This window comes from Leptodactylus fuscus, chromosome 5 (assembly GCF_031893055.1).
Source record: "Leptodactylus fuscus isolate aLepFus1 chromosome 5, aLepFus1.hap2, whole genome shotgun sequence".
NCBI lineage: Eukaryota > Metazoa > Chordata > Amphibia > Anura > Leptodactylidae > Leptodactylus > Leptodactylus fuscus.
The window spans coordinates 215088661-215101244 of record NC_134269.1 but is presented as its reverse complement, the minus strand read 5'-3'; the positions used below and the strand labels follow the sequence as shown (position 1 = coordinate 215101244).

The window sequence follows — 12584 nt, the reverse complement described above, 5'->3', positions numbered from 1 at the left end:
AGAATCCTTTTGAACCTTACAATTCTATATTTCCGGACTTGTTAGAAGAAGGACTTGTATTTCTAATATGAAACATAACACAGGACACAGATGGACACAATGGACAGTAATATGGCAAGTATTGTTTTATTTCTATACATTTTATATCAAGACTATCACAGGCCAGTTACAATACTCAGTACATGAAGAGCTGAAGAGGGGATCTGTAGTGGGGAATGTGGCTAAAGATCTGGGATTGAATGTGAAGGAACTCGCTATTAGAAAATTCCAAATTGTTTCTCGCGTTACAAAGCAATATTTCAGTATACATCTGGAAAATGGAGATTTAATTGTATCAGAAAGAATTGATAGAGAGACATTATGTGAAGGCAAACTGAGTTGTTACATAAATCTGGAGGCAGTGATTGAAAATCCTTTGACTTTTTACACCATCACTATAGAAATCCAGGATGTGAATGATAACGCTCCGACATTCTCTAAGAAATATTTTGAAATAGGGATCAGCGAGTCCACACTTCCTGGGGTACATTTCCCATTAGAAAATGCTGAAGATCCTGATCTAGGGACCAATTCTATACAAAGTTATAGTCTTACCAGTAATGAATGGTTTAGTCTTGGAGAAAGAACCACTAAGGATGGAATTAAATATCCAGAAGTTATACTAGAAAAGTCATTAGACCGAGAGAAGCAGAGTTACTATGAGTTAATACTATCTGCTTCTGATGGGGGTAAACCTCCGAAAACTGGCACCGCCATAATAAAGATCACTGTGCAAGATTTTAATGATAACTTTCCAACATTTCTGAAGGACACATATCACATAAGATTACCTGAGGATTCACCTGTTGGATCTCTTGTGGGCAATGTAAATGCAACCGATGAAGATGAAGGTACAAATGGCTTAGTGACTTATTCCTTTAGCCGCATACCTAAAAAGGCAGAACAAATATTTTCTATAGATTCATTAAAAGGCGATATCAACACTATAGGAACCTTAGACTATGAAGTATCAGATAGCTATGAAATGACTGTAGAAGCTAAAGATGGTGGAGGTCTTGTCACACATTGTAAGGTGTCAGTACAAGTGATTGATGTGAATGATAATGCTCCGGATATCACAGTTACTATTTTGGCCGCAACAATTTCAGAAGATTCTCCAACTGGTACAGTGATAGCAATTATTAATGTCCATGACCTGGATTCTGGATTAAATGGAGAAGTTGTTTGTCTAAACTCAGATATAAAGGACTTTCAGCTGTTACCGTCATCTAGTAACTACTATAAACTTGTAACCGCAGCTAGTATGGACCGAGAAAGGAATTCTGTATATAATGTGACCATTCAATGTATGGATAAAGGATCTCCTCCACTGTCTACCAATAAAACCATTCAGGTGACTATTTCAGATGTGAATGACAACGCTCCAATTTTCGAGAGAGTCAACTACATTGTCTACATTATAGAAAACAATCAACCCGGGACATCAATCCAGAATATTCTTGCTTCAGATCTTGATCAAGGTGATAATGGGAAGATTACTTACAGCATTGTGAACAGTAACATAGATAACATCCCGGTATCCTCCTATGTGTCCATAAACTCAATGACCGGGGTTCTCTATGCCCAGAGATCATTTGACTATGAACAGTTGCGGGAATTTCAGTTCCAGGTGATGGCTAAAGACAGTGGATCTCCTCCTCTAAGCAGTAATGTCACCGTGAGGATATGTATCATTGATAAGAATGATAATGCTCCTAAGATCCTCTACCCATCACCAGACACTGAGGGATCACCATTATTTGAGTTTATTCCTCATTCTGCTGAGAAAGGTTATCTGGTCACCAAAGTGATCGCAGTGGACGCCGACTCTGGACACAACGCCTGGCTCTCCTATCACTTACTACAAGTTCCTGATCCAACGTTGTTTGGAATTGGTCAACATACTGGTGAAGTAAAGATTATGAGAGATCTCCAAGATGTAGATAACTTAAGACAAAAGCTTGTGGTCCTGGTGAAGGATAATGGAGTCCCATCTCTGTCATCTACAGTGACATTGAATTTAGTTGTGGCCGAGAACTTTCAGCAAGTTGTACCAGAGATAAGAAAACAACCAACTCATTCAGACAAATCCTCCAATGTAACCTTCTATCTGGTCATATCTATAGCTCTGATTTCTTGCTTGTTCATTATAACTGTTATCATTACCGTCATCTTCAAGTGCCGAAAATCCGACATCCCAACTACTTTTGGACCGTACAGTAGAAATGTGTATCCTCAGTTCACCCTGGGATGTCCTTCTGAGATCAGTGATACAAGTTTACCTTTCCCATTCTCATATGATGTGTGTGTGACTCTGGACTCCAAGCAGAATGAAATTGCTTATCTGAAACCGGTTCAGAACGTCCCAACAGACAATCTCATAGACACTGAGGATTCTGCGACAGCACATGAATCAGGAAATAATGCTTTGCCTTCCAGCGATATGGATCAGGTATTTAGATAACAAAGTTTAATTTTATATTATAATAATTTTAATTTTTTTTTAAATTACTCATTAATTCTATAGCACACCACAGAAAGGCAAAAAGTAGTACAATAAACATGACTATGGTATAAAGGGACAGAGGGCCTTATCCATTGGGGCTTACAAGTGTAACCCCCTCCTTTGTTGTCTACTAAATTGGTTACGGATTACAGAAAGAGTAATAGCAGCCTGAACCTTTGGCAGTTTTATTACTATGGTACAAGCAGAGTCCTTCCAAGTGCTCAATGCAGGAAAGCCTCTAAAGCCTAACTGTTCTTACTATTATAACCATGACAAACAAAATTTTAAAAAGATATATATCCTGTTTATATTTGGCACAGATAATTTGATTTACTTTAGGTCATTGACCACAGCTGTGATGTTTTGATTATAAGATCACTGCCCCACCCCTCCCTGTTAGCAGTTGAGGCAGCAAACAAAAGTCCAAAGCAGCACGTGATACATGTCATTGGCCAATTAGTCAATAGCCATTTCAGTTCATGACAAAACTGATCTCAATTTGTTTGTTTTTGTTAAAAAAATTTGGAATATTCGCATCTGCTTCATTACAAACCAGTGCCCATCTCTAAATAGGTAATTGTCATCCAATTCATCTAAGTGAGAACGAAACTGTAGCAGAGTCTGGGGATTGTTCAGTATTTTTTAAAATTGCAGAGAAATGATAAATAATTGCAATAACTCATTAGTTGAATCCCTCGCAACTCCATTTTGTTTACCCATTATACTGTCTGAAAGAGCGTCCCCACTAGAAATAGTTGTCTCCGCACAGGGTGTTTCCTTATCCTGCTTTAACCTTCTTCCATAAGTCACATGACCACAGTTTGATCTCTTTTGGGACCATCCATTTCTGTCCATTGTATTCAGAGCTACCATCAGATTATGCCTATCGCATAATCTGCTTTCTAATATCCCTCCTCTCATATACAGTCGTATACAGACTAACACAAATTTTGGTCTTTCATATAATATCACTGTAATGTTTTTATATCTTTTAGACAGATGCTTCTATGGTTACTGACATACAATTATAAGCATTTCATAAAGTGTTTTATTAACAAATACATTAAGTGTTTGCAGCCTCTATATGTCCAGTGTAGACTCTTATTTTTCAAGACTTCTGCAATTTGCCTTGGCTTGCCGGATATCAGTTTCTGGGCCGAATCTTGACTGATGACAACCCATTGTTGACTAAGCAATGCTAGAACAAATTTTCTGTGTTGGGGTTTGTTCACCTGGTTTTTTAGGATTAAACACAGGTTGTCAGTGGCGTTGAGATGGGAATTTACTGGCCATTAACCCAAAATTTCAATATTTGGTCCAATGAGCCACATGGTTATCACTATTGCCTTGTGACATGATGCTCCATCATGCTGGAGAAAGCACCGAGTATAGACTGTACTATTTTTGGATTGTTGCTCCTATAGGTTTACAGTTGGCTACATTTTCCTCCGATTAACAAACCTATATGCCAAATAGGGATCCTCTGTCAGTGACATCTATATTCCTTGACAGTAATATTGCAGAATTACATCTACATAATGTATATAATGCTTTGCTTATAGACATATTTATGTTTGAAATTATGCAAACAAAGCCTTAGAAAATTTCTAGAAACGTTCAATTTGTATGCAAATCATAGATAACATAATGCATTGTTAGTTTTGACAATTAAAAGCTATTTAATATTACTGAACAGTAGATTGGATGAAAGTTAGTAATATATCTGCACATAGAAAAACGGAAATCTAAAAATGCAAAAGTCAACATGATCTAAGACTTAAATTTGTAAAAATCCAGCAAAGCTTATATCTGTCAAAATAATTTTCAAGATAAATATTTTAACACTAATGATAATATACATGATAACTGTGTTAGAACTGATAAAGTGAAATACTACCTACTTTTAATAACAGTAACTATCATACTTACAGGGTTAGAAACCTAGACTATCTTGATTTATACCACTTGATAATGATAACAGTGATCATACAATTTAGGTAAAATATATTTGTGAAATATCTAGAGTATATTGAGTATAAAAAAGTAGATTTTATCTGGTTACTTGCAGTACCTCAGATTGGACTCTGAGGGCCGCCATTAGACTGTAGGATTTTATATTGTAGCTGAAAATTAGAACTAATGCAGCCTCACAGCACAGAGCTCTAGAAAATCCAGCATTCAGTCTTCAGTGCTTCCTGCTATTGGGGTTATTTGTATCTGCTTTTTAAGAATCCTTTGGAATCCTACAAATCTATTTCCTTTTGAATTTTTAAAAGAAGAACTTATATTTCTAACAATGAAACATAACACAGAATATAGAGGGACACGATGGGCAGTGATATGGCAAGTATTATTCTGGTTTTCTTCATTTTCTATCAAGAATATCTCAGGCCAGTTACAATACTCAATATCTGAAGAGCTGAGAAAGGGATCTGTAGTGGGGAATGTGGCTAAAGATCTTGGACTGAATGTTAAGGAAATTGTAAGTAGAAAATTCCAAATTGTTTCTCATGATACAAAACAATATTTCAGCGTAAATTTGGAAAATGGAGATTTATTTATATTAGATAGAATTGATAGAGAGACATTATGTGTTGATAAACTGAGCTGCTTTATAAACCTGGAGGCCGTGATCGAAAATCCTTTGACTTTTTATACAATTACTATAGAAATCCAGGATGTGAATGATAACGCTCCGATATTCTCTAAGAAATATTATGATATAAGCATCAGCGAGTCTGCTCTACCTGGAGCACATTTTCCATTAGTAAATGCCCAAGATCCTGATCTAGGGACAAATTCTATACAAAGTTATAGTCTTACCAGTAATGAGTACTTTACAATTGGAGAGCAAACCACTAAGGATCAACTCAAATACCTGGATATTATACTAGAAAAATCATTGGACAGAGAGAAGCAGAGTTTCTATGAGTTAATTTTAACTGCTCATGATGGGGGTAAACCTCCGAAAACTGGCACCGCCATAATAAGGATCACTGTGCAAGATGTTAATGATAATTTTCCAAGATTTTCTCAAGCCATAAATCATTTAAAAATTCCTGAGAATTCACCAGTTGGGTCTCTAGTGGTCCAGTTAAATGCAACCGATGAAGATGAAGGTACAAATGGCTTAGTGACTTATTCTTTTAGCCACATTTCAAAAAATGCAGATAAAATATTCTCTATAGACTCCATAAGTGGTGACATAAAGATCAGTGGAACTTTAGACTATGAAGTATCAGATAGCTACGAAATGACTGTAGAAGCTAAAGATGGCGGAGGTCTTGTCACACGTTGTAAAGTATCAGTACAAGTGATTGATGTGAATGATAATGCTCCAGATATCACAGTTACTACACTTGCGGAAACTATTTCTGAAGATTCTCCACCTGGCACTGTCATAGCAATTATTAATGTCCGTGATTTGGATTCTGGGATGAATGGGGAGATTCTTTGTATGGTGTCAGATATAAAGGACTTTCAGCTGTTACCGTCATCTAGTAACTACTATAAACTTGTAACTGCAGCTAGTATGGACCGAGAAAGGAATTCTGTATATAATGTGACCATTCAATGTATGGATAAAGGATCTCCTCCACTGTCTACCAATAAAACCATTCAGTTGACTATTTCAGATGTGAATGACAACGCTCCAGTTTTCGAGCGAGTCAACTACATTGTCTACATTATAGAAAATAATCAACCCGGGACATCAATCCAGAATATTCTTGCTTCAGATCTTGATCAAGGTGATAATGGGAAGATTACTTACAGCATTGTGAACAGCAACATAGATAACATCCCAGTATCCTCATATGTGTCCATAAACTCAATGACCGGGGTTCTCTATGCCCAGAGATCATTTGACTATGAACAGTTGCGGGAATTTCAGTTCCAGGTGATGGCTAAAGACAGTGGATCTCCTCCTCTAAGCAGTAATGTCACCATGAGGATATGTATCATTGATAAGAATGATAATGCTCCTAAGATCCTTTACCCATCACCAGACACTGAGGGATCGCCATTATTTGAGTTTATTCCTCATTCTGCTGAGAAAGGTTATCTGGTCACCAAAGTGATCGCAGTGGACGCCGACTCTGGACACAACGCCTGGCTCTCCTATCACTTACTACAAGTCCCTGATCCAACATTGTTTGGAATTGGTCAACATACTGGTGAAGTAAAGATTATGAGAGATCTTCAAGATGTAGATAACTTAAGACAAAAGCTTGTGGTCCTGGTGAAGGATAATGGAGTCCCATCTCTGTCATCTACAGTGACATTGAATTTAGTTGTGGCTGAGAACTTTCAGCAAGTTGTACCGGAGATAAGAAAACAACCAACTCATTCAGACAAATCCTCCAATGTAACCTTCTATCTGGTCATATCTATAGCTCTGATTTCTTGCTTGTTCATTATAACTGTTATCATTACCGTCATCTTCAAGTGCAGAAAATCCGACATCCCAACTACTTTAGGAGCATACAGTAGAAATGTGTATCCTCAGTTCACCCTGGGATGTCCTTCTGAGATCAGTGATACAAGTTTACCTTTCCCATTCTCATATGATGTGTGTGTGACTCTGGACTCCAAGCAGAATGAAATTGCTTATCTGAAACCGGTGCAGAACGTCCCAACAGACAATCTCATAGACACTGAGGATTCAGCAGCAGGAACTGATTCTACAAACACTGACCTCCCTCCAAACAATATTGATCAGGTATTTAGATATCAAAGTTTATATTTCTAGTCGACTATTTTAAAAAAAAAATATATATATATATATATATATATAATATTTAATGTAAAGGTATTACTATGGGATATGATATATTTTGTGTATATCCAATGTCTTATAAGTACATTATTACATTAATTGTAATGTAATGATTGTTTGCGATGGAAACCTGGAGTAACGCTCTAATATGTGCTGAGCTGTATATCTAGTCCCCTGATGTTTGTTAGTGTTTGCTGAGCTGTGTATCTAATCCTCTGATGTGTATATCTCAGTTTGGATATCAGTGTTAGATATCAGTCATGGAAACCCTGAGTAATGTTGTGTGCATGTGGAGTGATTGTATGACAGGCTTTTATTTGCTAATGTAGGTCATTGTTTTGGGAATACTGTATCTCAAAAATGTCCTAAAGAGCCTAGACCTAGTCTAAAACCTTCACAGACACCTGATGTATCTGTATGCCAAATTTGGTTTAGACCGGTCCAGTCATTTGGTCGTGCATAAAGAACAAACTGACCAGCTTATGGACAGACAGAAACACATTTTTATATATGTAAGAGATAAGAGATTATATTACATCATATATACATTATTTACATAGTACTAGAGCTTTACATATTCCATTTCTATAGTTTTATTTATGATTTAACCTATTTTAAAAAATCTAAAAGTTTGCAAGAAAATTTCTTGAAGTCTTCATATTTTGAAACTTGTAACTTTTTAAATTTCTGAGTACAGGTAAGCATAAGCTTTTTTTAGGGTTCAAAGCACTTTTTAGTTAAACTATAGAGGGGAATGTCTTTTGCTGTGATTGCTTCTATTAGAACCTTTAAGCAAGGTGAAACAGCAAAAAAAAACTGCAGTTCGGCTCTTATGCTTTTTTCCCCTACTATGGTGTTCATTGTAGACCGGGATACCTAATGTGTATGTACGAGTATTTCATTTCATTTATCTATTTTTTTTTTACCTTTACATATATTCTAGGGATGAGGGGGGTGATTCTAATTTTTAATTCTTTTTATTTTGTTTCCCTTTTTTAAATGATTATTATTTTGCTCCTAAGGGTCTGCATTTGCATAACATTTTTTTTTTTTTACTTTGGGGAGGGGGGCACAGCACAATGCAATGTCCACTGCAGCAGAGTGGCCATAATTTTTAAAGACTTGACATCTGGTGTCAGGTCTTTAAATGCAAAATCATCCTTCGCTTGAGAATCAATGACAAGAACACACAGTAGTATCAGACAATGAATATATTTGGACTGGAGGATGGAAAGTAGAAGACTGAAGTAGTTTTTCTCAACGGAGTGAACATATTTAGAGATGAGCAAACACTGTTTGGATCAGCCGATCTGAACAGCACGCTCCCATAGAAATGAATGGAAGCACCCAAAGTCAGCATCACAGGTGCTTCCATTCATTTCTATGGGAGCGTGCTGTTCGGATCGGCTGATCCAAACAGTGTTCGCTCATCTCTAAACATATTGTGTTGGGTCTTGTTTTATTAGTTATTAAAACAGTTATAAATATCCAATACTAATGGTAGACAGTAAGTAAGGTGCAAAGTGCAAACATATTCCACAGTAGTAAGAGGTTTGTTACTTCAAGGAGAAAACATTAAAGAAAAACATAACTCGGCTGTAGGTTAATAGTTTAGTATCAATTTCTTGTACATTATGCAAAGTTTCTATCTGTCTTTTAGCTTTCTACTACAGTTGATAATGATATTAATAAATAACTTAATGAAGATAAATTACTATTAGGAAATTTATCTATATTTATATAAGAAGCTGAATTTATTTGGTTACTTGCAGTACCTCTGTTTGGACTCTGAGTGCCGCCATTAGACTGTAGTATATTATATTGTAACTAATGCAGCCTCACAGCTCAGAGCTCTAGAAAATCCAGCATTCAGTCTTCACTGCATCCTGCTATTTGCTTTACCCTTATCTGCGTTTTAAGAATCCTTCGGAATCTTATAAATCTATTTTCTTTGAATTACTCCAACAAGAACAAATATTACTAACAATGAACCATAAGACGGGATATAGATGGACACAATGGACAGTGATGTGGCAAGTATTATTCTGTTTCTATTTATTATATATGAAGAATATCTCAGGCCAGTTACAATACTCAATACCTGAAGAGCTGAAGAGGGGATCTGTAGTGGGGAATGTGGCTAAAGATCTGGGATTGAATGTCAAGGAACTTACGCTTAGAAAATTCCAAATTGTTTCTCATGTCACAAAGCAATATTTCAGTATACATCTGGAAAATGGAGATTTAATTGTATCGGATAGAATTGATAGAGAGACATTATGTGGAGCTAAACTGAGCTGCTTTATGAACCTGGAGGCCGTGATTGAAAGTCCTTTGAATTTTTACACCATCACTATAGAAATCCAGGATGTGAATGATAACGCTCCGAAATTCTCTAAGAAATATTATGAAATAGGGATCAGCGAGTCTGCTAATCCTGGGATACATTTCCCATTAGAAAATGCTGAAGATCCAGATCTAGGCACCAATTCTATACAAAGTTATAGTCTTACCAGTAATGAATGGTTTAGTCTTGGAGAAAGAACAAGTAAGGATGGAATCAAATATCCAGAAGTTATACTAGAAAAAGCTTTAGACAGAGAGAAGCAGAGTTACTATGAGCTAATATTATCTGCATATGATGGGGGTAAACCTCCAAAAACTGGCACCGCCATAATAAAGATCACTGTGCAAGATGTCAATGATAACTTTCCAACATTTCTGAAGGACACATATCACATAAGATTACCTGAGGATTCACCTGTTGGGTCTCTAGTGGGCAATGTAAATGCAACCGATGAAGATGAAGGTACAAATGGCTTAGTGACTTATTCCTTTAGCCGCATACCTAAAAAGGCAGATAAAATATTCTCTATAGATTCATTAAAAGGAGATATTAAAATAATTGGAACTTTAGACTATGAAGTCTCAGACAGCTATGAAATGACTGTAGAAGCTAAAGATGGTGGAGGTCTTGTCACACATTGCAAGGTATTAATACAAGTGATTGATGTGAATGATAATGCTCCGGATATCACAGTTACTATACTGGCCACAACAATTCCAGAAGATTCTCCACCTGGCACTGTCATAGCAATTATTAATGTCCGTGATCTGGATTCTGGGATGAATGGTGAGGTGATCTGTCACATCTCAGATATAAAGGACTTTCAGCTGTTACCGTCATCTAGTAACTACTATAAACTTGTAACAGCAGCTAGTATGGACCGAGAAAGGAATTCTGTATATAACGTCACCATTCAATGTATGGATAAAGGATCTCCTCCACTGTCTACCAATAAAACCATTCAGGTGACTATTTCAGATGTGAATGACAACGCTCCAGTTTTTGAGAGAGTCAACTACATTGTCTACATTATAGAAAATAATCAACCCGGGACATCAATCCAGAATATTCTTGCTTCAGATCTTGATCAAGGTGATAATGGGAAGATTACTTACAGCATTGTGAACAGTAACATAGATAACATCCCGGTATCCTCCTATGTGTCCATAAACTCAATGACCGGGGTTCTCTATGCCCAGAGATCATTTGACTATGAACAGTTGCGGGAATTTCAGTTCCAGGTGACGGCTAAAGACAGTGGATCTCCTCCTCTAAGCAGTAATGTCACCGTGAGGATATGTATCATTGATAAGAATGATAATGCTCCTAAGATCCTCTACCCATCACCGGACACTGAGGGATCGCCATTATTTGAGTTTATTCCTCAATCTGCTGAGAAAGGTTATCTGGTCACCAAAGTGATCGCAGTGGACGCCGACTCTGGACACAACGCCTGGCTCTCCTATCACTTACTACAAGTTCCTGATCCAACGTTGTTTGGAATTGGGCAACATACTGGTGAAGTAAAGATTATGAGAGATCTTCAAGATGTCGATAACTTAAGACAAAAGCTCGTGGTCCTGGTGAAGGATAATGGAGTCCCATCTCTATCATCTACAGTGATATTGAACTTGGTTGTGGCTGAAAACTTTCAACAGGTTGTACCAGAGATAAGACCCCAGCCCAATAATTCAGCAACTAGTTCTAATACAACGTTCTACCTGGTAATAGCTATAGCCTTCATCTCTCTGGTTTTTATTGTGACAGTGTTGATCACGGTCATTTCTAAATGCAGAAAAACATATAGTCCGACATCCTTTGATGCATTTAATAGAAATGTGTATCCTCAGTTCACCCTGGGATGTCCTTCTGAGATCAGTGATACAAGTTTACCTTTCCCATTCTCATATGATGTGTGTGTGACTCTGGACTCCAAGCAGAATGAAATTGCTTATCTGAAACCGGTGCAGAACGTCCCAACAGACAATCTCATAGACACTGGGGATTCTGCAGAGGCAAATGATTCTACAAACACTGACCTTCCTCCAAACAATATTGTTCAGGTAATTAGATATCAAAGTTTATATTTCTAGTCTACTATTTAAAACAAAAATCATAAAATGAAAAAGTATTCTAATGGGTTGTTATATTTTGTGTACATCAATTTTCTTATATATACTTTATTACATTATATATACTATTATATTATACTACTAGCAGAAGGACCTGGCTTTGCTCAGGTATATTTAATTTTTTGTTTGTGTAGTGGCCCCATAAGAATAGGTTGCTTGATATGAAAACCTGATGTAAACCTGTTTGCATGTAAAAATGGAAGAACCTGAGAGTTTCCATTGGTCTATAAGCGTCATGTTATCATGTGTATCTCAGTTTGGATATTATTGAAAAACCTGTGATAAGTTGTTATGGAAACCCAGAGTAAAGCTGTGTGTATGTGACCTTGTGTGACGTGACAGTGTCATCCACAGTGCTCTGTCCCTTTAAAGCTGGCCTACAGCAGTCAAGAAAAATGGCTGGGTTCTTTTATAATTTGGAGTAAAACTGTGTGCATGTGACCTTGTATAACGTAACAGTGTCATCACAGCACCCTGCACCTTTAAAGCTGACCTAAAGCAGTGAAGAAAAATAGCTGGGTTGTTATGGAAACCAAAAGCAAAGCTGTGTGCATGTGAAGACTAATCACCTGCTAGCTTCTATTGTCTGATAACGGACATATGAGTGTGTGTATGGCAGTTGGAATATGAGTGAAAGATTTGCAGGTTTGTATTGGCTAATGCAGGTCATTTTTTGGGAATACTGTATCTCAGGAACAGTGCATCTTAGAGATGAGCTGAGACCAAGTCTAAAACCTTCCTGGATACCAGATGTACCTGTGTGCCAAATTAGGTGAGCATTGG

The 12584-nt window shown here is 36.9% G+C and overlaps 1 protein-coding gene across 6 annotated transcripts in view; it reads left to right on the top strand.

Moving 5' to 3' along the window:
• The window catches only part of LOC142204081 (protocadherin gamma-C5-like), a 290042-nt gene that overhangs the window by 43163 nt on the left and 234295 nt on the right, over positions 1-12584 (top strand). The window contains exon 1 of one of the 6 annotated variants that reach the window (XM_075275335.1): positions 19-2491. The exons of 3 other annotated variants lie outside the window; for them this stretch is intronic. In XM_075275335.1, coding sequence (XP_075131436.1) covers positions 68-2491 — 2424 coding nt within the window. In that variant the 5' untranslated portion in view covers positions 19-67. Of the gene's footprint in view, positions 1-18; positions 2492-4608; positions 7266-9292; positions 11733-12584 lie in introns of those variants that run through there. 2 more of the 6 variants (XM_075275339.1, XM_075275336.1) reach the window with 2 other exon arrangements.